At 41.3% G+C, this 21,801-nt stretch overlaps 1 protein-coding gene across 1 annotated transcript in view; it reads left to right on the top strand.

Annotated features, from left to right (window-relative positions):
- The window catches only part of TANC2 (tetratricopeptide repeat, ankyrin repeat and coiled-coil containing 2), a 206,759-nt gene that overhangs the window by 113,096 nt on the left and 71,862 nt on the right, over positions 1-21,801 (top strand). Inside the window, 2 exon segments of the mRNA XM_009334881.1 lie at positions 9,284-9,547; positions 21,211-21,336. Of these exon segments, the coding sequence (XP_009333156.1) occupies positions 9,284-9,547; positions 21,211-21,336 (390 nt within the window).

Below are 21,801 nucleotides of genomic sequence, written 5' to 3'. Positions count from 1 at the left end.
GGCTCTCACTATGTAAAAGCAGCCAACTGTTAATGTTCAAAATCTGCTACTGAAAAGAAAACTGGTCAAAGAATCACGTGCTGCTACGGGGGAACTTTGCACTTCACGTCCCCACAGAAGTGGACTGTAGAGTTCTGCTGCTTGAATGCAGCAGAATATAAGAAAATCTCCGGCAGTCTTAGCAAGCCTGCAAAATAAAACAGAAAACATTTCTTGCCAGTATGTAAAGCTTACCCAAGTGCTTGTGATGTTCAAGCAGCACTTTGTCATTTAGCAGCAGTCTCCCAAGGGTGTTAAAAGAACGGCTGTTTTCCGTGTTGAATCTTCCTGTAGAAGTGCTGTAATTTACTCCGATATGAAATGGGGCCACGCTTTTCCTTAATGTAGAATCCTGTGATGATCTACACTGCGTTCCCCGCTTAATTGTTAGGGGGATCATCTTGAGCTGGGAAATAGGTATGATATTAAAGCAGCTTAAAGGGAAACCAGTGAGCTGTGTAAATCCTCTTGCACCGCTGCCGCAGTGATGTAGATAGGTCTAATACCATGTGGACCAGTTGCTGTCACTTAAATTTTGTGGGTTTTTACAATGAAGAATGACATGTAAAGGACCCCCGTCCCCTCCTGGAGGTCCCTGGCATGCAGCTTTTTTCACTGTTTTTTTGCTGTTTTTTACTCTGACTCCTGAGCTTTTATCAAGTTGCTGCTTTCTACAGATTTGTGTGTTCATGGGTTAAAAATAGGTTTGTTAATAAATTCATCTAGAGTGCATGCTAAGCAGAATAGCTGCTGCTGACAATAAAACAAGACAGATTTGTTTGCAAGTTTAACTGCTTTGAGAAAGGAACAAAGAGCAGCTCAAAAGGCACATCAAGATAAATTTAACTCAGGTTAAATATTTTTGTGATCTTACAGCTAAAGCATTTGAATTCTGACATTCTCATCAGTATTATGAAATGCTCTGTTAATAATGAATAAGATCTCTAAGAATTACAGATTTTTTTTTAAATCGAGCCAGCTTCCCATTTGGGCTCATTCCCCAAAGGAGGAGCTCCCTGAAAAATGTCTAATATTGATGAATAATGAGCTTTTGTTCACTAATGCATCTGCATATTGCAGGTGATGGGGCTGACAGTTCAGGAGGTGAAAAGGGAGGCTATTTATCAGGCGTCTCATCAGCTCTTGAGCAAAATTAGTGGGGTCCCAGAATCCCAACCACATGAAGTACAGAAGGACGCCATCTCTGGATCCCGATTCAATTCTTTTTCCATTTCATTAAAAGGACAAATTAAGCAGAAAGCAAATGCATGCGTGCACGCGTGACATGATTCATGGTGGATGTCAGGGGTGAGAAGCCACAAAGTCATGATACAACAGTTCTGTGTTCCCCCAGTTAAGCCACTGAGGCGTCAAGGGTTGGATTCAACACCAAAAGCTGGCCCTTAAATACTGGATAGATAATGGGTCAGCTACAGGTGTTTGTTATGTTGCTGGAAAAAAGGAGAAAGAAGTGTGTTTAAAGCTGAAGGAAGCGGCACAGAACAGATGTTGTACTCGAACTGTGAAATTTGCTTCGTTTTATGGTCCAGCCCAGTAGATGGAAAAAAATTGAGTGAAAAATTGCAAGAAAGAATAAACTGAAAAGACGGCTCAGAAGACAGCTAGAGGAAAATTCAGTGTTGTCAACTCCCACAGTGTTATTTTGGATACTGTGATAAGTGACTTTTCTTTAAAGTTTTAGCTGTTGATGCTGTGAGATTAGATGGGACTCTCAGCTTTTATTTTAAGAGCAGCAAGATTTTAACCTTCATGGTTATGAAGAGCTTGACAATGATCCAAGCTTGCCCAAAAAGTTAATACCAAGTATACAAATAACTTCCCTCCCCTTGTGCACACACCCCCACACATGCCTCCTTTCTGCTTTCTTGTTTAAATGTTATAATTTTAAAACAGTTTCGAGACTTAAAAGAAGAAGAAAAACTGTCCTTGCTGATGCTAAAGAAGGAGAAAAAAGGTGAACAGATGTTGATGAGATAGGCAAAAGTAAAAGGTGGACAACACAGAGAGGGCACTGAATCAAGAAGGTGATGGGAGTTGATGTAGGGTTAAAGGGATGTGTATGTACAGGACCTGCATTTCTTCTTCTGAAGTTTTAACAGCCCCACTGTTAAAATCCAGCGGTTGCCTGTCGCTGACACACGCAGCGAGATATAGGCATGCAGAGGGGAAGCACAGCATACGGGGTCAGGTTGGGCAAGGAAAAGAGCATGCAGCTTATGGCCACTTCTGCAGTTCGGTAAGCCCTTCTCCATAGTTGTAGTGCATCGCTGTCGTGGAGATGTTACTCCAGATGTGTACGTGTGGTTTTGTGAGAGGGATGTGTTTAAATAATAGTATTTAGGAGCATGTGGGGTATTTTAATGATGCTTTGCTGAATCAGCCATCAAGATTGCTACTTCTGTATTAGACTTGGAACCTTTTTAACAGTTTTCTTTAATGTTTACAATAGTGGACTGTGCTTAAAAACATTCATTACCTTGTTTCTGCAAGTGATAAACTGAAGTTTATAAACTAAAGTTTTGCTGATCTGTTCTGTCTCACAGGCAGGGTATTTGCAGTGAGTTGTGCTCTGATGGTGGGAGTGTCTCGCTCGGTTGAAATGCTGTTTTACCCAGGCCTTACATTTCTAGTCTGAGTAGCACGCAGGTACGAGCCCTTCGAGGCATTCGTACCATTCTTCATCCTGCTTGTCAGCCAGTGCAGAAGGCAATTCAGATTTAGAACAGGACGAGTATAGGGTCAGCATGATGCTACTGTCAAGGTATTTTTCATTATGTTTCAAGACCTTTTGTGTGCTTACTGTGATTTACGATACCTCGAGGCTTGAAACAGAAATGGGTTTACCTGTTTAATCTCTGTCTTTTTACAGGATTGCTTATATGAATTAAGCCAGTGGGGTTCCCCCCCGCATTTGAGACCAGTGTTGTAAGAGAAGTTAAATGTACAGAGCGTGGTGTGGATTTTGACCTCAAGCCTTGAGCAGGGCAGACTTAAGGGTTGGGGTTTTTTTGCATGGAGAAGCTTTAAACTCACTGGCTGATGGCGTCCAGCAGAGAATAATATTCTTCTAAAAGCACCGAGTGCTCCAGGGGCTGTTGGGGCACGGGTTGCATGTGACTGCCCGAGGCTGCTGCCTTCCTTAGGGAAAGGTTTGGGCTTATACTTTCTGCCTGCCAAATTTTTCTGTTTGGCAGCCAAGCTCCCTGGAGTGGTCTGTGGCAACACGGCTATATTTAGGTGTATCCTTCTTAGGCTGAGTTTATGAAGGCTTATGTTGGATTAGGGTTAAAAATTTATTTTACTCCTTGCCAACTCGTACGTGTTAGGTAGGACATCTCTAATGCGATAAGGCAAGTCGTGTTTTAGTGTGTTACTGGAGATGAGTGAAACGAGGTTAACTTGCAGAGTTTGCATGAGTGTTTTTAGTACCTAATTTCAGTGCAACATAGGAAGCTCGCTACTTTGCTGCAGTTCTTTCTTTAAAACAACAAAACCCCTATTTCTTACTTGAGACATTATAAATCTTTACATATAATTAATGTTACAGCTGTTGGTCATCATAACATGGTAACTATAGAAAACTGCTTTCTCCTGCAGTTCCATCTGAAAGGTGAACATAAAGGTTGACGTTTTCCAGGCATGATCTCTGCCTCAAGGAGAATTGCATGGGATGGTAAAAATCCCCTCGCGTGTTTGACTTGAGACAAGTACAGTTGAAAGCCTTGTGCTCCAGGGCATAGGCCAGCTTGCAACTAGATGAGAAATAATATTTGCTATCCTGTAAATACATGAAACTCTCTGAGAAGTGTAGTACTGGCTGCAGTGACATCTACAGTGCTGTCTTGGATAAACTGCTGCTTTGATACAGTTCTGTTTTTTCCCCAAAGAAATAAAAATATTTTAAACCATGTTATTCGCAAAAAGTTCTAATCAAAATGTTTCACCAAGGGAAATGAGCCAAGTCTGAAAATGAAAGCTTGACGTAGGCAAGTGCTCTGCCAAGCAAAATGCAGGCATAAATCTTGAATACTAAAAGCAAGGTAGGATTGTAAAATGATTCCAGCATCTCTGGAGTGTATCCCCTTCTGGCATCAAAGTCCACCTGTCTTCAAAGACGCCCAGGCTGTGCTGTTCAAAGCTGATGCGGGTAGTGCTGTTACAGAGGGCGGTGTTGAAATCTTGTGGAAAGAGATACGGCAAATCCTTGGAGAAAGCCATGGAGAGGATTGCAAAGGGGCACCGCACGGCCTGCATCCTCTCATTCGAGGGTCTTTCCATGTTACTGTTCATTAATGTATTCTACAGTGCTCAGATCTTTTAGATGCCTCAAATTCTGTCTGTGTTCATATTAAATAGTGTGAGACTGTGTGCCAGCTGAGACTGGAGATACTTTTTTTTTTTTTTAGTATATATACACACACACATATGTCTATTTATATACATATGGTATTACTTTAGTGCTATAGAGAACCTCAGATGTTTCTGCATGGCTGTCGGATTTCACATGTTCAGTGTGCGACTTGCATGGCTGCCCCCGTCTTACTCCATCCCCTGCAATAATCTTCTCTGTGCCTCCGCGCGGCAGCGACGTCTCTTTTGCTCCCGACAGCCGCCGGCACGTGCCGTGGTCTGTGTGATTGCAGCCCACTGGCTCCGGTGGAGCAGGGCCTAGGCACTGCAATGTTCTGCTTTTCTTCACCAGGGTTGTGCTTTCTGGCTGGATTCAGCAGTGAAAAGAATGCATGTTCTCTCACGGCATCTCTGCAGCCCTTCTCGCGTCACGGTGTGTTCCTGTCGTGGCACCCCCGGCTTAACGTGTCCCATCACGTAACCTGATGCGCTGGGTATCGTCTGTTAGAGACTCAGGGTTGAAAGATCTGCCTCTCAGCAGATGGCTTAAGGCAAAAATTCCTGCTCTTTGATGGATTTGCGGTCATCAGTTTATCTTTCCCAAATTTAGAGAACGCTATCTGTTAAGAGGTTGCATTTTTTTGAGCTTTTGGTTGATTAGGTATCCTTGGGTTTAAAAATTATAGAATTATAGAATGGTTTGGGTTGGAAGGGACCTTTAAAGATCATCTAGTTCCAGCCTCCCTGCTGTGAGCAAGGACATCTTCCACACTAGATTAGGTTGCTCAAAGCCCCGTCCAACCTGACCTTGAAGACTTCCAATGATGGGGCATCCACAACTTCTCTGGGCAACCTGTGTCTCACTACCCTCATTGTAAAAAATTCATGGGACCTGTAAGAAATTTACTGGCAATGTCTGAAGGACCATTTGTTTCTTTTTTAAACCTTGTATTAAGAAAGTGTTAATTCTGCTATCTCCATCAGAATAACAATTGCATTGTCATTTTCCAGTGGCAGGGATGCTATAAGCCCCCTCGGCATGGGAGCGCTCCTTCTCCCAAGGCTGTGACACCCCTCATCCTGCAAACCCCTGAAGGTGTCCTGTGAGCTGATACCAGTGATGAAAACCTCAGATACTGGGTTTCTCACCTGTGGGTTAAGCTGAGTCCATGAGTGTGCCTGCAGCTCCTTTTAGCACTGACACAATTTAAACAATGTAATGTATAATTTGGGTCTGTGGGGATTGGGACCCGCTTTCCACAGGCCGTCGGCTGAGTCATAGTTACGAATTACAGAGCAAAGAGATCTCAGATGATGAGCATAAAATACTTATTTAGATGTTCAATCTAACCAAAGTAGTAATATCAGAAGGAATCTTAACGTGAGAGTCAATTTTAGTATAATCCGATATTCCGATGCTCTCCTTCTGTATTCTAAGTATACAAAAATCTGCTTGACGGTAGAAGTATGGACAGCGATGCCATCGTGTTAGTTTGTAGCTGCTGTTGCCCGTTTCAGTTGGCTTCTGTGCATCTGGATTAAGGCCCAGAATATTTTTCATATCATGTGGATATGGTTTAGGTACATTAATGATGCAACAGGAGTCCTGTTGTGACTGTAAGCAGGATTCATCCCGAGGGTGGGTCTTCATTCCCCATGCAACCCTCTAAAGAGGTTATTGCTGTGAAGCACAGTTAATCCCCCGCAGGGTCCAACGCAGGAGATGATGGGGAGGTGTACTCACACACCCGAACCATATCAGCACAGACCCTGTCCTGGAATACCCTCTGCAGCTCTGGGAAGTTTAGGGTGTGAATATGGCAAACTTGCAGAAATAATGTTATTTTGCAGATTTCTTTCTGGTTGTGGATGTTCATGGGCTTGATCCTATCGGGGGCTGACATGAAGTTCTTTCTAACCAAGAAATCTTGGCACTTTCTTTGTGTACGAGCACGACCAACTTTTTACCCCTGAGTATCACACTGCATCAACCTTAGTTGGTGCAGATAATGTGAATTTTCTGAAATTAGATGTTGCTTTCTCAAATTTTGATTGCAAAGTTGTAATTTCTGAGCAGCTCTCTGGGTCACACCGTTGGTAAGCTTTAGCTCCCCAGGAGACGTGCTCCGCATGTCGGTTCATGTTGCTGGCTTGTAGCTAGCCTTACGCTTTTGCTTTTTAAATGAAGTCAAAATTGGTTTGGTTCAAAATAGCTCATAGAAGAGATTAAGTCCATAGAGCAATCGCTTCCAGCCTGTGTAGCGGTACTTATATCATCCAGGGCTGTTCAGAAGGTAAATTAATCCACAGGGAACAATCCTAAATACCTGATTCAATGAAGAGTTTGCACATAAAACAGCTTTAGTGTAAAACAGTGAAAATTATGTTTAAAATTAACACAAATTGACGATTAGAAAAGGGACCAGCAGGATTTACTAGCTCTTTTTTTGTTGTTGCTTCATTTAGAGAAAACTTACTTTGACACATAGTTATTTTGTTTTTCCTCAGTTTGATGTATTGGAAGATGCCTGATTTCAGCTGCTGATGTGTTTCTACAAAGATTAATTAGACATATACTGAGACAGGTTTTTAAAATTAATGGGTTTTAATGGATCAATGGATTATTTTTTTCTGTAAATAGGCAACGTAGTATGCCTAGCACTGCAGACCCAGACTTTGAAATGGAGATTTTCTAGAAACCAGTTTAAAACCTATTTCTCAGTATTAAACAATTTGAGGGAGCAAGAGAAGTCTGTGAACATCTGTTTCTTGTTTTCATCTTATTTTCCTATGCTAAAGTGTAAACCTGACAGCAAACGTAGGTTTAAATGCCAACAAGCAAATACCGGTTCTTAGCAATTGCACGCATTGGTTTTAAATTTCAAAATATGTTACAAACAACTAAATTTTGGAACACTTGATGAGATCTGAAGATACTGATCCCGCTGCATAGACAAGAAACCCAATATTGAGAAATAAAACGACAGACATAGAGGTAAAGGTTGATGCTGCACAGAGTTTGTTGGGATGGCTAAAGAACAGGCACAGTAAGAATTACAGGCCTTGGGGGTTTTTTTAACGATGATTTTGTGACTTTAGATGTAAGCAGTTAATTCTGGTTCCTATTATAATATCATTTAACATGTATAATTAAGCCAGATTAGTCGGGCATCATTGAAGTTCATGGTTTTGCACTGGGGATAGAGTCCCGCAGTCTGCTTGGCATCTCGGTAAGGAGAGCCGTCCAGAGCCCCTGGCTCTAAGTGTCATCACTTCCATATTTTTTCAGGTCTATATGGGTATTTCTGAGAATTTAAAAGGAATGCCTAATGGTAGGCAGTGAAATTATTCCTGTACTCAACACATAAACAACTGGCTAAAATATGTAGTTCTCTGCTTCTGGATGCATTTAGGAAAACAAACAAAATAACCCTTACCCATTTGCAATTAAACTGCATCCTCCTTTAGGTGCTCTGGCTGGAGCTTCTTTTCTAGGCGGCTTACGCTTAAAACTTGGCATCGAAAAAGCTTTAGCCTAAAAGCATTTGAGCCTTTGGAGTAATTTACTGTTTGTGTTTATCAATATAAAAATTAATGTGGTGCTGTTTGTTAACGAGGCAGCATCTCCCTTGGTTCAGGAATGGGCTTTTGTGAAGGCAAGAAGGCTACCCCTGAGGAGTCATTACAGTATGGTTTGCGTTGCAGACAAGAAGCGGTAGATCCACACTGTTGTGTCCAGGGACAGATGACACAGAAATTAGCAGAGAATTTGGACTGGGAAAGGTATTTACCACGGCTAAGTGAAAATGATGGATTTCAGTGGATTTAGCAAGTAGATCTACAAGCACGGGGCACGTCTGGGGGGTCAGAATATTCAGGGTTGAGTTGAATTTCAGTGGAAATGTGTGTGATTGGGGCAATGAGAGGATAGTGAGCTCTGGTTTGTGATCTCCCTTTTTTCTTTTTTTTCTTTTTTCTTTTTTTTTGTTTTGTTTTTTTGTTTTTTCCCCCTAAGTTAGGGAGTAGGCAAGTTTGACACACTCAGATAAGCCGGTATGGGTGTTGGGACCTTATCTCAATACTTAAGAGGTCTGATTATGACCTTGAACGAATATGTGGGAGACTAAAGATGAAAGGAAAGTCAACAGCCCAAAGGGAGTTACAGCCAGGGGATAACTGCATTAGAATTCGGAAGGGAAAACACCAACGGGGAGAATATGTTAGTGGTGTGGATCAGTACAGTATTGTCACTCCCCAGTGTGAAAGTTAATATAGCAACAATCCTGATCTGAAAAAAGAGATAACGTAAGGGAAAATGTGTGGATTACAGTTAAAGCTTCCTAAAAACCTGCTGTCAATCAAATGAGATATTGGGTTCAATTTCTGAACCAAACTAATCCATGAGAGTTGGTTGTTCATGCAAGTCAGGTGGGGGCTTTGTGTGCCTATGGCTTTTCAGTGTCAGACACTGCAAGGTTATAAACTTCTGCAAACACTCCCTGAAAAGGTGGTAACTACGATGCAAATTAAAAGGTACGAGGAGCACTGATAATGTTTTTTCCTTAATAATTTCTGCTCTTTCTGGAATTGTGTATTCGAATACAACGCGGCACATAATTTTTAATACTCTTTGTAATTATAAATGGCTTTTAACGGTATGAGCCAAAACGTTATAGCCTAAATGTTATTTTAGAAGTAGTAAGCAGAAACAGCATCATTAAACTAAATTCCGTAATCTCTGATTTATGTGAATGTGGAAAATGCGATGAACATAATTTTTTGGCTCTTGCATTGCACAACTCGGCGTAGAGCAGCGTGTGTGCAAGCCATTCTTTCTTTGTTACTCATTTTGTTTATAATTTCTTCCTTCAAGCTACTTTGACAAGTTACTCAGAAAATGTGGAACGCACTAAATATGGAGGGGAAAGCAGTAAAGAACTTGGATCTGGAGGAAACCTGAAACCTTGGCAGTCCCAGAAATCCAGCATGGACTCCTGCTTATATCGCGTGGATGAGAACATGACGGCCTCCACCTACAGCCTGAACAAAATCCCAGAGAGGAACCTGGAGACGGTCTTGTCCCAGTCAGTGCAGTCTATTCCTCTTTACCTTATGCCACGGCCAAATTCAGTAGCAGGTAAGAAATAAACGTTTTTTGCCTTCAGGTCAGATTAAATAAAGCCAGACACAGTACATGCATGTCACAGCCTTTTTCATGTTCTCATTATCCGAAGAAAAATCTCCTTACTGTAGTCATCATCATTAAGCATGACAAAAATTGTCTTTTCATTTGACTTATTGCTTCTAAATGGAAAATTCCCGTGGGGAAAACTGGTTCTGATGACGTTTAATGGTTATTTCAGCAATCTGTGGTCTCTTTTTTACAAAATTGTACGACTGTAGGATTATTGGTGAATACATTAAAAAAAAAAAAAGATTCTTTGCTATCATTACAAGGCAAATAATCCTGGGTTTAAAGTACCGCATAATTCCAAGACATCACAGCCATTTCTACTGTTTCAAAGGATTCTTTGCAAGTAAAATCAAGTGTCTGATCTTCTCTGAAGATCTTAAGAATTTTGGAGTTAAGAGAATTATGGTACTTTCTCTCTACAGAAAAGTTGCTATGGATCCCATCTGTCTTGGTGGACTTTGCCCTGAACACCTTAGCACACGCGTGTGCACGCAGTGATTTGGCTTTTGCAGCATCTGGGATTTGCTAATGATTGAAATTTTTTGGTTTGGCATAACATGAAAATTTTCTTAATTTAATTTCATGTCTGGTGTTTGACAGATTCCTAAATGATGCTGTGACATATCTTATTGATGTCTTTTAAGTCTGCTAAGTTTCCCCCTGAAGCTGGTAACAGCAGGACAGAAACAAGAGATAAGATTAAAAATATTAAAGCTTTGCTGAAAAGCTGCTTGCTTGGAATTATTCTCCTTTGCTTTGCTGCCCCATATTTTTTTCTTGCTGGGTAACTTCCCTGGAGTTAAACATTCTGTTGAGGTGGTCTGTATGTCTGTCTGTATAGACACATGGAAAAATACAGTCTTTGTCTTTTTGTAGAGTCCCTGCAGGGTTCTCCCACTGGCTGGCAGCATGAATATTGCTCCAGAAAGTCCAGACTGCACAGAGCTTGGGATATTGTCTGTTAAAACAGCATCTCTTGGCAACTCAGGCTGCATTGCATAACTACATTAGATTTCCTTCTTAATCCCACTTTGGACAGTCACAGGCCTAAAAGCGATGTAGAAATGAGATTTTATAGATGCTAAAATATGGGTACCCTAAGCATGGAGGTACAACACCACAAGCTACTTATGTCTGAAAGAGTAAAAGCATGGGATTTCAGAATCGAAAGAGGGGATAGGAAAAAAGTGGGAAACTCCTCTTGCATAGCCTTGTTACTGTAGGTTCGTTTCTTATAAATGACACCGCGTAAACACCTTCAAAAGAAAACAGGGCAGGTAAGGTACCATAAATTTAAATACGTGCGTGTATTGGTTTAACCGACTTTGGAAGTCGTTGGCTTGCTTGATGCATTTAGAGGCAAATACCTTTTCAAGAGAAAACGATCTAGCAAGGTTCAGGAACACCTCTTCCTTCTGGCTGGTTTTGTTTTGTGGGGTTTTTGCTGCTTTTAAGTAGTATGTCAGCTAACATAGTTCATATCCCAGGATAAATCGCTGTGGTAGTAACTATGGACAAGAATACAAGATTTGGCTTAACCTTTTCTCATCAAACAATTACGTGTGATCTCTTATATGGCACCAGAAAATTATGTTTTCTAGGTGATAGATTTGTATGTTTTTTTTCCCCAGACGGGTTAACCTCATTATCTGCGTACTTGAATGATGGGAGAGGGAAACCAGATGTAGTGTCATGGTTGACTTAAGCCTATCTGTAAAATGTGCCGTTGCCCAAAGACTTAATCCTGCGCTGTCTGCCAACTCCACGTTCTTGCACCAGCGCTACGCGTTGTGTAGCCGTTTGATAAACCAGATTAGTAGACTAATCCCGCTGAAAATTAACCCTCTAGAAAATACGTGTAAAAATTTTGAGCCACATGTTCATTAGTGTGGAGGCAAAGAGTGGCTGGGGGGGGGGCAGAAAGCTGCCTTTCTTTTAGTGGTATTTCGCATTTTAAGGTAATCATGAAACCACAGCTTTGCTAAAACAGACTGTTCTTGTCTTTTTTTTAAATGCAGTTGAATTTATATACAAACAGTCTATTCTTGGGGACCAAAGCACGGTAGCACTTACACCTTGTGGCTTTTTTCTTTTTTTCTTCAGTTTTTTTTAAAGATTCTCCCTGTATATCTTCCAAAATGGCACAAAAATGTTCTTTCTTATAGCAGGCTTACAAACAGCATCACTGCCGTGTAATGCATCCCTTCACTCACCCTACAGCGTACAATTGGAGGCAGTTCTCCCAACATGTATTGATCTCGTCTTGCACTCTGTTACGTAATATTTCTTCAGAAACAGTTAAAAGCACGTTTTGGGGTAAATACTTTCTCTTGAAGAAAAACACTGGAGACTCTTGTGTACCTTAAAATGCCAAAGTGGGATGTGAGATTTGGTAGAGCAGTTCTGGGTCTTGGTAAATCACTGAGATTCATGGGTTACCATATATGTGATTGGAGTTTTTTAAAAGCCCAGTTGTGGGAGCAGCGAGAACATGTCTTTCACATTGGCTCAGTGGGAGCACGTACAGTGAGCAATACTGAGTGAGTTACTGCACAGAGTATAAAAGTTGTTAGGCAGTTTTATGGTATTAAGTCAGAAGCAGCTGTGAAGGGCACTGCTGTTTGCCCAGGCAGCGAGCATCGCAAAACAGACTTGGAAGAGAAAGGGGAACTGTGCTGCAAAAGGGTCGGAGCAAATTATCCCTCTCGCAGGAGTGGGAGAATTTAAAAGGTCTCCGGGTCACACATAACTGTGGACAACAAATTGCTCACAGCTTGGCTGTAAGGTAAAGTAGTACTCATAAATTAGAAGAAAATTAAGCAAAATGTGAGCATAATGTCTAAGCACTAATACCATGTTTGAGGGGGAAAAACTTAAGGAAGTTCAGGGACCAGAGCTGCCGGTTCTTTTCTCCCAATATCCACATTAACAGCTCTCCCTTACATTGCAATGAGTGCCACCACGCCTCAGAGCCAGCCCCCCATTAAAGTCAGTGGGGGTAGCTCAGGCACTTGAGTCCATTCCACCTTCAAATTTCATCAAATCTTTTCAAGATAAAAATGCAATTCAGCTCCTGAAATTGGTTTCATGCACCATACACAGACTGTCTTTATAAATGCAGAGAGGAGCCCAGCCTGGCTCCATATTGTCTTTTTTGTCTTTTGATATAGAAAAAGTATTTTTGATCTCCGTAGGGAATCTTTTAAAGATCATCTTACTGAGTTAGCACTACTCTTGCACTTTTTTTCTCGCAGGTTAGTGGAGCTAAATATTCTTTCAGCATTTTTTAGTTATGTCTCTCTGGAATTCCAAGGGTTTTTTACAATCTCGAGATTTTTGGTATTTTCTAGGTTATAGTTATTTCTGCCATTTTACTTATAAAGCCCCTATCAATTAAAAAAGATAAGTGGTTCCCTCGATGTATTCCTCTTATCTTTGGCGAGAACACTTGTTGCCACAGCGCAGCCTGAGAAACTTAGATTTTCATCAGCTAAATTGCATAAAACCAGGTGGAATGAAATGGTTGTATAGCTTTCATCTTGGAAAGTGAAACATATCCCACTCCAGCTAGATGCAAGGAACGGTGGCTCTTTGTGGATATTGGCCTTGGTTTCTCGTAGACTCTTGGAGTTGGAGAAGATTTACCTGGATTTACTGAAGATTTTTGATGTCATGCATTTAGTAGCTTATTTTGCTAAAGTTACCCTGTTTGAATTCAGAGTTTTAAGGTCAGATGGCTGAATTTTCTGAAAAGCTTTAGCGTAAGTTTTCAGCCATGTTGGACGTGAAAGTAAGGGGAAAATGCAATGTTTGCTGGAGGTAAATTCCTGTACTTGCTGCATTTGAGAGGCCCCAGCACCTCCAGCTTTGCCACTTGGGCACAGCCGGATTTCCTTGGTGTTATGCTGCTTTTGTTAAAACCCTCTTGAGGCTCCAGATTGGTGTAAATTCTTGTAATCTGACTGACTTCAGTGATCTGAGACAACTTCATTGACATGATGATCATATTATTGGGGAAAGAGAAAGGGTACAAAGCTAATCTGGAAATCTTCCGTGGTTATGGCACTGATAGCAACAGCAAAGTACCAAAAAAGCAATTATAATTTCCTTTTTTGTTGCCTTTATCTGTTCTCCAGGGGGTTGGGTGACAGTTTCAGAAAGGTAGTCAGGGCTTGCTAGCAAAATTCTTTCCAAAAAACCCCAAAAGTAAAAAAATAAGTGGTCCTTACTTCTGTGTTGCAGAACTTTTTACCTGTCAGGAGAGAGATGGTGTGTACTCTGAAATGAGAGAGGACTGCAATTTTTGAGAGGTTATGATCCAAGAAAAACACCTATAAAAATAATCCCAGGTCTTCCAATAATTCTTTAAAACTCAGTTTTACAGTTCAGCCCCATATGAATCCACTTGCTTTGCTGTTTTATTGTTCCCAGAAACTGAAAGCTTCAACTGCATTTTCTTCCCATCCCATCCCAGGCAAATACGCACAATAATTCATTTTATGTACTTCAACATTTTTCCTACTAATCATCAGAAGACGCTTGGCATTGGAGTTGGGCATTCAGGTTTTTGAATGGACACAAATTGCTTAGGAACGTTTGCATTTCGTGTACACAATGAACGTCTCATTCTATTTCCATTACCTGTGAAATGAAACATGAAATCTTGTGTTATTTAGACCACATGCATGGTTTATAAGGTCTGTTTAAATGTTAACAGAGAATTAAAATGCCCTTATATAATACCAGCTCCTCTGTTTTTCCTCTTGGAGAATATAAAGTAGCAGCAAATGTATTATTAGTTACTAACTTTAAATTCTTTATCCATTAGAAAAGTATATCTTTGAAGGTGAGGGCAGGATTTGCATAAATGCCTATAAATTATGTCTTTTTGAGAACACAGTCAGCAGTGGTTATCTTGGGGAGCATCCTGTATCCCACTATCTGGCAGCTGGTCCTCTAAGGGTGTTTCTGGCAGAGCGCTGAGTGTCTGGCAGGCCTGCCTACCTCTGCCTGCACCGCACAAGGGCAAAAGCACAAGCTAATAGTACAAGAAAGGTTATAAAATGTGGCTTGAAAAGCGTGACTGCCAGAAAAGCAAATATCTTTCTCACCTAAGGTCAGAAAAATACGAGGTCAAGCAGCGGTATCTGAGCAAGTGATGAAAGATATTGGAAGAAACTGGTCACAAAAATGGGGTTTTTAATGTTGAAATATGTTCATATTTCCCTCTGTCCCATGGTTTCCCTGGAGTAGTCCAGGAAAGGTCACAGAAACCGGGCGAGAGCGGTGATCCGGTCTGGAGTGACCAACCTGAGAGATGTGAAACCACAGTAAGACCCATTGAAGACCACACGGGAGGAAGCAGAGCAGAAGCTTTTTAAGAATACCGTTAACTCTGCTTGAGGGAAAGATAATTGATACAAAAATAGCACAGAGAGAAATACGGTGTTAAACGAAATGCACTGCAACAGGGGGAAAGAAGGTCTAATGAGATCTGTCGTGGAGCACATCCTTTTCTGCAAGCCCTGCGGTGGTAGCTGCATCGCAGTGTAACGAAAATTTGCACTTTTCTTCTTTTTTTACTTTCATTATGGGATATGATTAAATGCTGAATTAGATGCAACTCTTCATATGAACTATTCCAAGGAGAGAGAAGAAATGAAGATGCTTCGGATAAACCCCAAAACTTAGTATTGTCCTATTTGTGCTTGACCATTTCTTGATAACTTAGACTAGATATCCAGCCAAAAATTATGTCATTAAAGCTGAAGCATATTTATTAATACAGCTGTAAGGAAGCTGAATTTGGGGTACACAGAGTATCTTACCTTGAATAACACAGTCTGATCTGTGCGTCAGTCATGGCAAGCTGAATCCATTGACTCAGATGAGAGCATCTCCCCCAGAAGACCCTGTCTGCAAAGTCCACCCCCTCCCTGGGCTGCCAAATCCAATTTCAAGTCAGGTTGTTTTGCGTTTGTAGTTCAAATGTTAACATTGAAACTGGATTATCTTCCACTATTTGTTTACCATTTCCTTGGGAGATTTGTGTCTGCGGTATACAAGTATTATTTTTTGAGGAGGTACTTTTGTTCTCTCTTGTGTTTCATCTGCAGTCACTGTGTCTTATTACATAGGATAAGGTTCAGAATTGAGGGGAAGCTTTCAACAGTTTAATATTATATTTTCTAAGATAAATTGATCTTGCATAATTTTTGAAGTACTGAAGCATGTTCTCAGGAAAAATTACTTCTAGTTCCTCTGGCCTTAGATCTCTCTAATTATTCCTCAGTTCTAAATCAGGAAGATAAATCTCAGTTCATCAGCCTGAGAAATGGCAGGATAGTTGTACTGACAATCGCAAAAATAATCCGTGGCAAAATGTGAAATGGATCTGGCAGCTCACGCTGACTGCAGTTCGTCATGTACAATTCTCCTCGGTTGCGGCTGTAGATGATGATGATGATGAAGATGGGAAGAGAGCCTGGCTTTGGACTGCTGAGGAATAACTCTTCGCTTCTTGTAGGACCAACAATAAATCAGGCTGCTGGCCATCGTCATGCTCTTCTCCGGCAGTGCACAAAGTCCACCCCTGCAAATCATCTGGGATTGCAGCTGGCTTCTCATTTCACAGACAGGACAGAGGTTGAAATGCAAACTCTTTAAATAAATAAAAAAAAAATAAAAAATGCCGGCAGGATTGCAGTTCTCCCCAGGAAATGAAACAATTTTTCTTCCAGGAGGCTGCATGTGTATCGTAGGGACTCGAAAAATACTCAGTTGTTGTTTGCTTCAGAAACTCCTTTCTGCCTGTTGTACAGTAATTAGTATCATCAAGCAGCCGTCGGAACAGCCAGATCGTCGTGCCTTTGCCGTTTGCTATTTTGGAGCAAGCCGAGTTGATGCTCCTGATGTGTAATAAAAGACCGACTGCCGTGTCTCTGTAGAGCTGAGTTACTGGGTGAGTGTGAAGAACAGCTCTCAGGCTTCATTCCTGTCTTCTCACCAAAATCCACATCCTGGAAGATCAATGCAATTTGAAAGATTGTTCAGCCCTTTGCATTAGAAAAGCTTTTTAATTACACAACTCAACAAGTGCTGGCAAAATTGTGTTCCTCAGAAACTATCATGAGTCCCAACATTGCTAATCCTCCTTTTAGCTGCTAGCTGGTGTGGACACAGTCTAGAAACCAGTTTCTAAGAATGTCTTCAAAGTCTGGCTCTGCATTAACAGCTGTGGTCACCAGTTGTCCATCATTTAGGCTCCAGAAATCTTGGCTTCATGTTGAGAACCATTCCCTGGATTGTAAGTAGGAAAATCCTGCAGCCTGTAAGTAGGCGGCAAGGAGAAGATAGGACTGATGTGTATGAGGCACTCGGCTCCTTATTAACTGTGGCTTTTGTGTAAGAGATGAAATATCACAGAACTCCATTCATCTGAAGCTATTCTAAAAGTGGGTTTTGAGGACTTAAAAAGGAGGGGAAAAAAAGACCAACAACAAAACCCCCTTAAAGGCAGCCTTCTTGGAAGAAAAAAGTAGAACTGCCAATATTGCAACGTAAGAAATATGCCCATGGTGGTTTTTAGCCTCTGTTTTAAAGAAAGTGATGTGTCAAGTGGGAGATGCCATGCTTGGTTAGACCAGCTGATAGAGTTTGAAAAACTGGGCTTGAAAACCCGGGCATACTCTCCCAGCGAGTCTCTTCATCAAGTTTTTTTCCACAAAGTTTTAAATTAACACGATTAGTACGGATTTAAGAAAACTACACGCTAGGTGCGGAGCTGCCACTAGTTGATGCTTCTGAAACAAGCAAGTCGTGTGTGTTTTGTGAGTCAAATATAGTTTGGGCGGCACAGGTGGTGTGTGGCACATGATCTATGCCTCTTAAGAATAACAATTTGGTACTTAAAATCCTGTGCAATTAGCAGGAGGCTCTCTGCCCTGGAGTATTGCAGGTCTTGCTTCTTGGGCATGCAGCATGTTTATAGCGCAGTATTTTCTCCGTGTGGGTAAGATTGGCTTGTTTGAGGGTGTTTTCCTGGAGACTGAAGAAATAAAAAAATTTGCTAATAATCATATTGTAAAACTGATTCTTTATTCAAGGACTAATGTGAATTTTTTTTTTAAAAAAGTTATTTTAGTTTTTTGTTGATGAGTAATTGGAGAGGAAATAATTTTTGGTTTTAACTGTTATTATATAAATTGGAAAAAGGAGCTTTTATCAGTTTGTTGCTACATTGAATGATCTTGTATACAGAAATGAAATTACCAGCAAGATTAAAGTTTCTGGTCATCCTCGATGGCTCTGTATGTGCTTGATAGAATTAAAATGGGACTGGAGCAAGACTGAATATGGAATTTAGAGGGAGGAAACGTCCTTCACCAGCTGACAGATATGTATAGAGAGAGACATATATACACACACTCTTATACATATATATGTATATATATTTAGTGATGGAGCATACGCACAGTTGTGCTCTGCTGTGGGTGCTCGGTTCTGCTTGCAGCAAGTCCAATATGGAGAGTTTTGTTTTCTTCCCTTTTTTTTCAGAGAAGCAGGAGCAGCTTCAACAGGGTAACTTGAACTGAGGATATTTAACAGAATTCAGTAAAGAAAAAGTGTGGTGTCTTCACAAAGAAACAGTAGTTCTTTCAGCCAGCAAGTTTGTTTATTGTATGCAACGAAGCCTTGGCGCGGCAAAACTGCTGAGCTCTGTGTAACGCATTAATAACTCCCATTCAAGGCTAGAAGATACGCCTGGAAAGGATGATAATCCTTATCCTCATTTAATGGTCTGCATAGCTTACTGCAGTGTCATTTACAAATATAAAAGAAAAGCATTCAGACTTCAGTTTTAAAAAATTATTTTTTTTAAAAAAGGGGATCCCCTTTGCCTGAATATTCCTTTGTAAACTCTCCCAGGATCAGTTAGGGCCGTTTCTGGTGTGGTTTTTCACTATATCCTGAATGCACTAGCCAGTGCTAGGCAATGCTGGCTGGCTGCTTTTTATCTTATTGCCTGGCAATCAACTGAAGTGAAAAGGGATTTTTATTTAACAAGAACGGTCCTATTTTTCATGAGGAGGTCAGCAGCCACATGTCTGAGTGCATCAAATATATAGGCATACTCCAGCTGACGCTGGCATGGCCGGCACAGACGGTGGGATGAAGGCTGAGGGCAGGACTGACCTGCCTGACGCGGTACCAGGCTCCTGGGCAGGCTTGTGGTTTGTATCCCTGGACCCCAGGATACTTTGGGTCTGCCTGCAGTTGCTGCAGTAACACCCACTCTTCCACTGCAGATCCTCCGGCTCAGTTACACTGCAAAAAGTGGACATAAATTGCACACGTTTTTATGCAAAAGGCACATTTCATTGGCCTGTGCCACCGTAGCGTAAGTGAAACCTGAAGCTGAATGCTGGAGGTGCTGTGAGCAAGCTGCCGTGGGTTTAGTGCTTACAGACAATAACTTGCATCCACACTAAAGGCACATCTTTCTAATTGCAGCATTTCAGCTCTAATCTGCTCCTTCACAATGAACATCTAATCAACTTTACAAGAGTAGAAGAGCATGAAGGACTTCTAAAAACAGACTTTGATGGTTTTATCTCCTCCCTTTTCTCGCTCCCATTGTTTACCTTTTGTCCTCTCTCTGTCTCTCTCTTATTCTTTTTCTTAAAACTTACATAGAGAGTTCAGGCAATTTTAAGAACAGCATTAAAAATTGCTGCCAAATTTAAGCCCTTTCTCCCCACCCCTTGTTACAGTCTCTGAATCTTGCTTAGTTTTTGACTGCAACAAGATCTTGTAAAGATTTTTACATGGTCGTTAGGCATTGTAGTAAAAAATGTTTCTCTTTGTTTTGAAATTTTCTGCCTTTCCGTTTTGTTGAATTGTTACATCATGTTGCGTGCAAAGGATGAAGGATGCAAAGTCCAGTGCCGTGAGCTACTCTAGAGAGCTATATCAAAATATGTACTCATTTCACAGCGAAGAATTAATGTCAGCTTCACAGGCAGTCTTTGAAGAAGTCATTTAATTAGTTCAATTTAAAATAATAATCTTGTTACAGTAATGGACCAAAAACTGAAGAAAAAAAAAGCAGTATCAGATACAGAGTACTGAGCAGCCGAATATTGAGCAGTGTGATTTCCGTTGGTAAATGTATACCATATTTTGGAAATGGTTGTCAGAACAAGAACAGAGCTGGTGATCTGCAAAGACTATTTTTTAAGTCTTCTGTGTGTAATTGGGAAGCTTATTTCATGCAGTGGAGTTTTCATTCCTTTGTTTTATAATATCCTGTAAATTATTTGACTGAAAAGGGTTCTGACATGGCAGAATGGTGGGTAAATTCAGATGCAAGTGGCCCAAATTTGTTTTGTTTAAACCGCATTTTCTCCTATCTTCCAATCATCACCAATAAAAAAAAAAATGATTGATGCAGCTTTGTGGCCAGTGTTAACTCAAGTCATTCCCCTCTGATACGGTCCGGAGGCTTTTCCCACCGAACCGTGCAGCACCCATCATGAAACTCGATTTTAAAAATGGTTGTCGTCATCGGGCAGCTGTGGAAAAAGCGTTGCTTAAAAACTGATCGCTGAAATGATCGCTGTAAATGTCACATCTTGGTAGGGAGTGCCGCACGTGAGGTGATGCTTGAGGCCATGGCGTTTGGAGAGAAATACCTTTAAAACCAGGCTGGTTGTACCCTGTTTGCTGTATTTTGCCGTAATGCCTTGGGGATCACTGCTCGTAGCTCTGCCCCGCAGAAGTAGCCCGCTCATCTGGAGGTGCGCGCTCGGCTAGCGGTGGGACAGTCCATGTGCTTCAGTTGAAAAATGGAATAAAAAATAACTTGCACTGTATTATCTGCAGGTTTCTGAGAGAGAGAGATAAAGTTTCTAGCTGCAGTTTCTGTTCCAGCCACGCTTATTCATGTAATGATGGCACTTTCTGCAGAGACGGATAAATTATTCCTATTTAATCTAGCATTGTAAAGAAGACTAAATTCTCCCATGAGCAAGTAACATTGGAATAGTAAAGTTATATTCTTTAGTTCAGATAACATTTTTCTCATTTATTCGTGTATTTTTGCTGGTCTGTTGAAAGTTTAATTTTTCTGCCCCTAATTCTGGCTTTATGAACAGGTAAATGTTAATATCCAAACTAAGTAGCTCTAAAATAATTGAAGAGGAGATTGTAGGCTTCAGCATAAAATGCACTGTTGAGTTGTCTATTACATAGTAGGAAATGCCGCCTGCCTCTGTCAAGCTTTGCACACACGTGATTGAGTAAGTTTTGTGATTGGGAGAACTTAGATCGCATATAAGAGACTCCGTGTCTCCATTTTCCATGTGTCTTTTTTATTTGTGAACCTCAGCAGGAGACTAAACCAGAGCAAATACCTATGTGGCATGAGAAAAAGTTACCAAAACACTTCTTTACTCCTTGCTAGGGGAAATTAGACTTGGTTCGTCTCAGCTGTGTTGACTCAATGTTACAACTCTGTGTATTTTGCTTAAAAAAGGAAAAAGACATTAACCAGAAATTAGATCTGAAAGCCAGGTGTGATGTAGCTGTTCGCTTTCTCATGGCAGCCACCAGCTCAGCCCACTTAGAAGACCTCGCTTACCTGGACGAGCAGAGGCACACTCCCCTGCGGACCTCCCTCCGAATGCCGCGGCAGAGCATGGCTGGCGCCCGCACGCAGCAGGACCTGCGAGGTAGGAGCACGCTGGAGGCTTCGGGGCCTTCCATTTCACAGGGGTCTCTGGGGTGGGAGCTTGTACGGCATCTGCTTTGTCCACGTCCCCATGAAAACGCTAGAGCAGGACTGTTTTATGTGCAGGTATTAAGCGCTGCCTCTCTGTGAGGATGTGAACCAGTCTCCTTTATTTGCAGCGTCCTTCTCGGTGGCATGGCCAAATCGAAGGGGAAAGAAAATAAATGAAGTAATGAACTAAGTATTCCTGCCTTCTGTCTGATGGTAGCTGGCCAGATGCTGCCTTGCTGCTCCTAAAACTGTGCTGTGATCAGTGAAGTGCTGTTGGTGTAACACTTTGGGGTTGCTTTTCTGGGCTGACTTAAACGTCCAGTTTGCCAGATAAACACTGTATGTAGCCACGGTATAAAGATGCATCCCCCATCACAGTCCTGCAGACACTGATGTTAAAGAGGTTCCTCCCCCG

This window comes from Pygoscelis adeliae, unplaced genomic scaffold, assembly GCF_000699105.1.
Source record: "Pygoscelis adeliae isolate BGI_AS28 unplaced genomic scaffold, ASM69910v1 Scaffold112, whole genome shotgun sequence".
Classification (NCBI taxonomy): domain Eukaryota; kingdom Metazoa; phylum Chordata; class Aves; order Sphenisciformes; family Spheniscidae; genus Pygoscelis; species Pygoscelis adeliae.
This window is presented reverse-complemented; position numbering and strand designations above follow the sequence as displayed.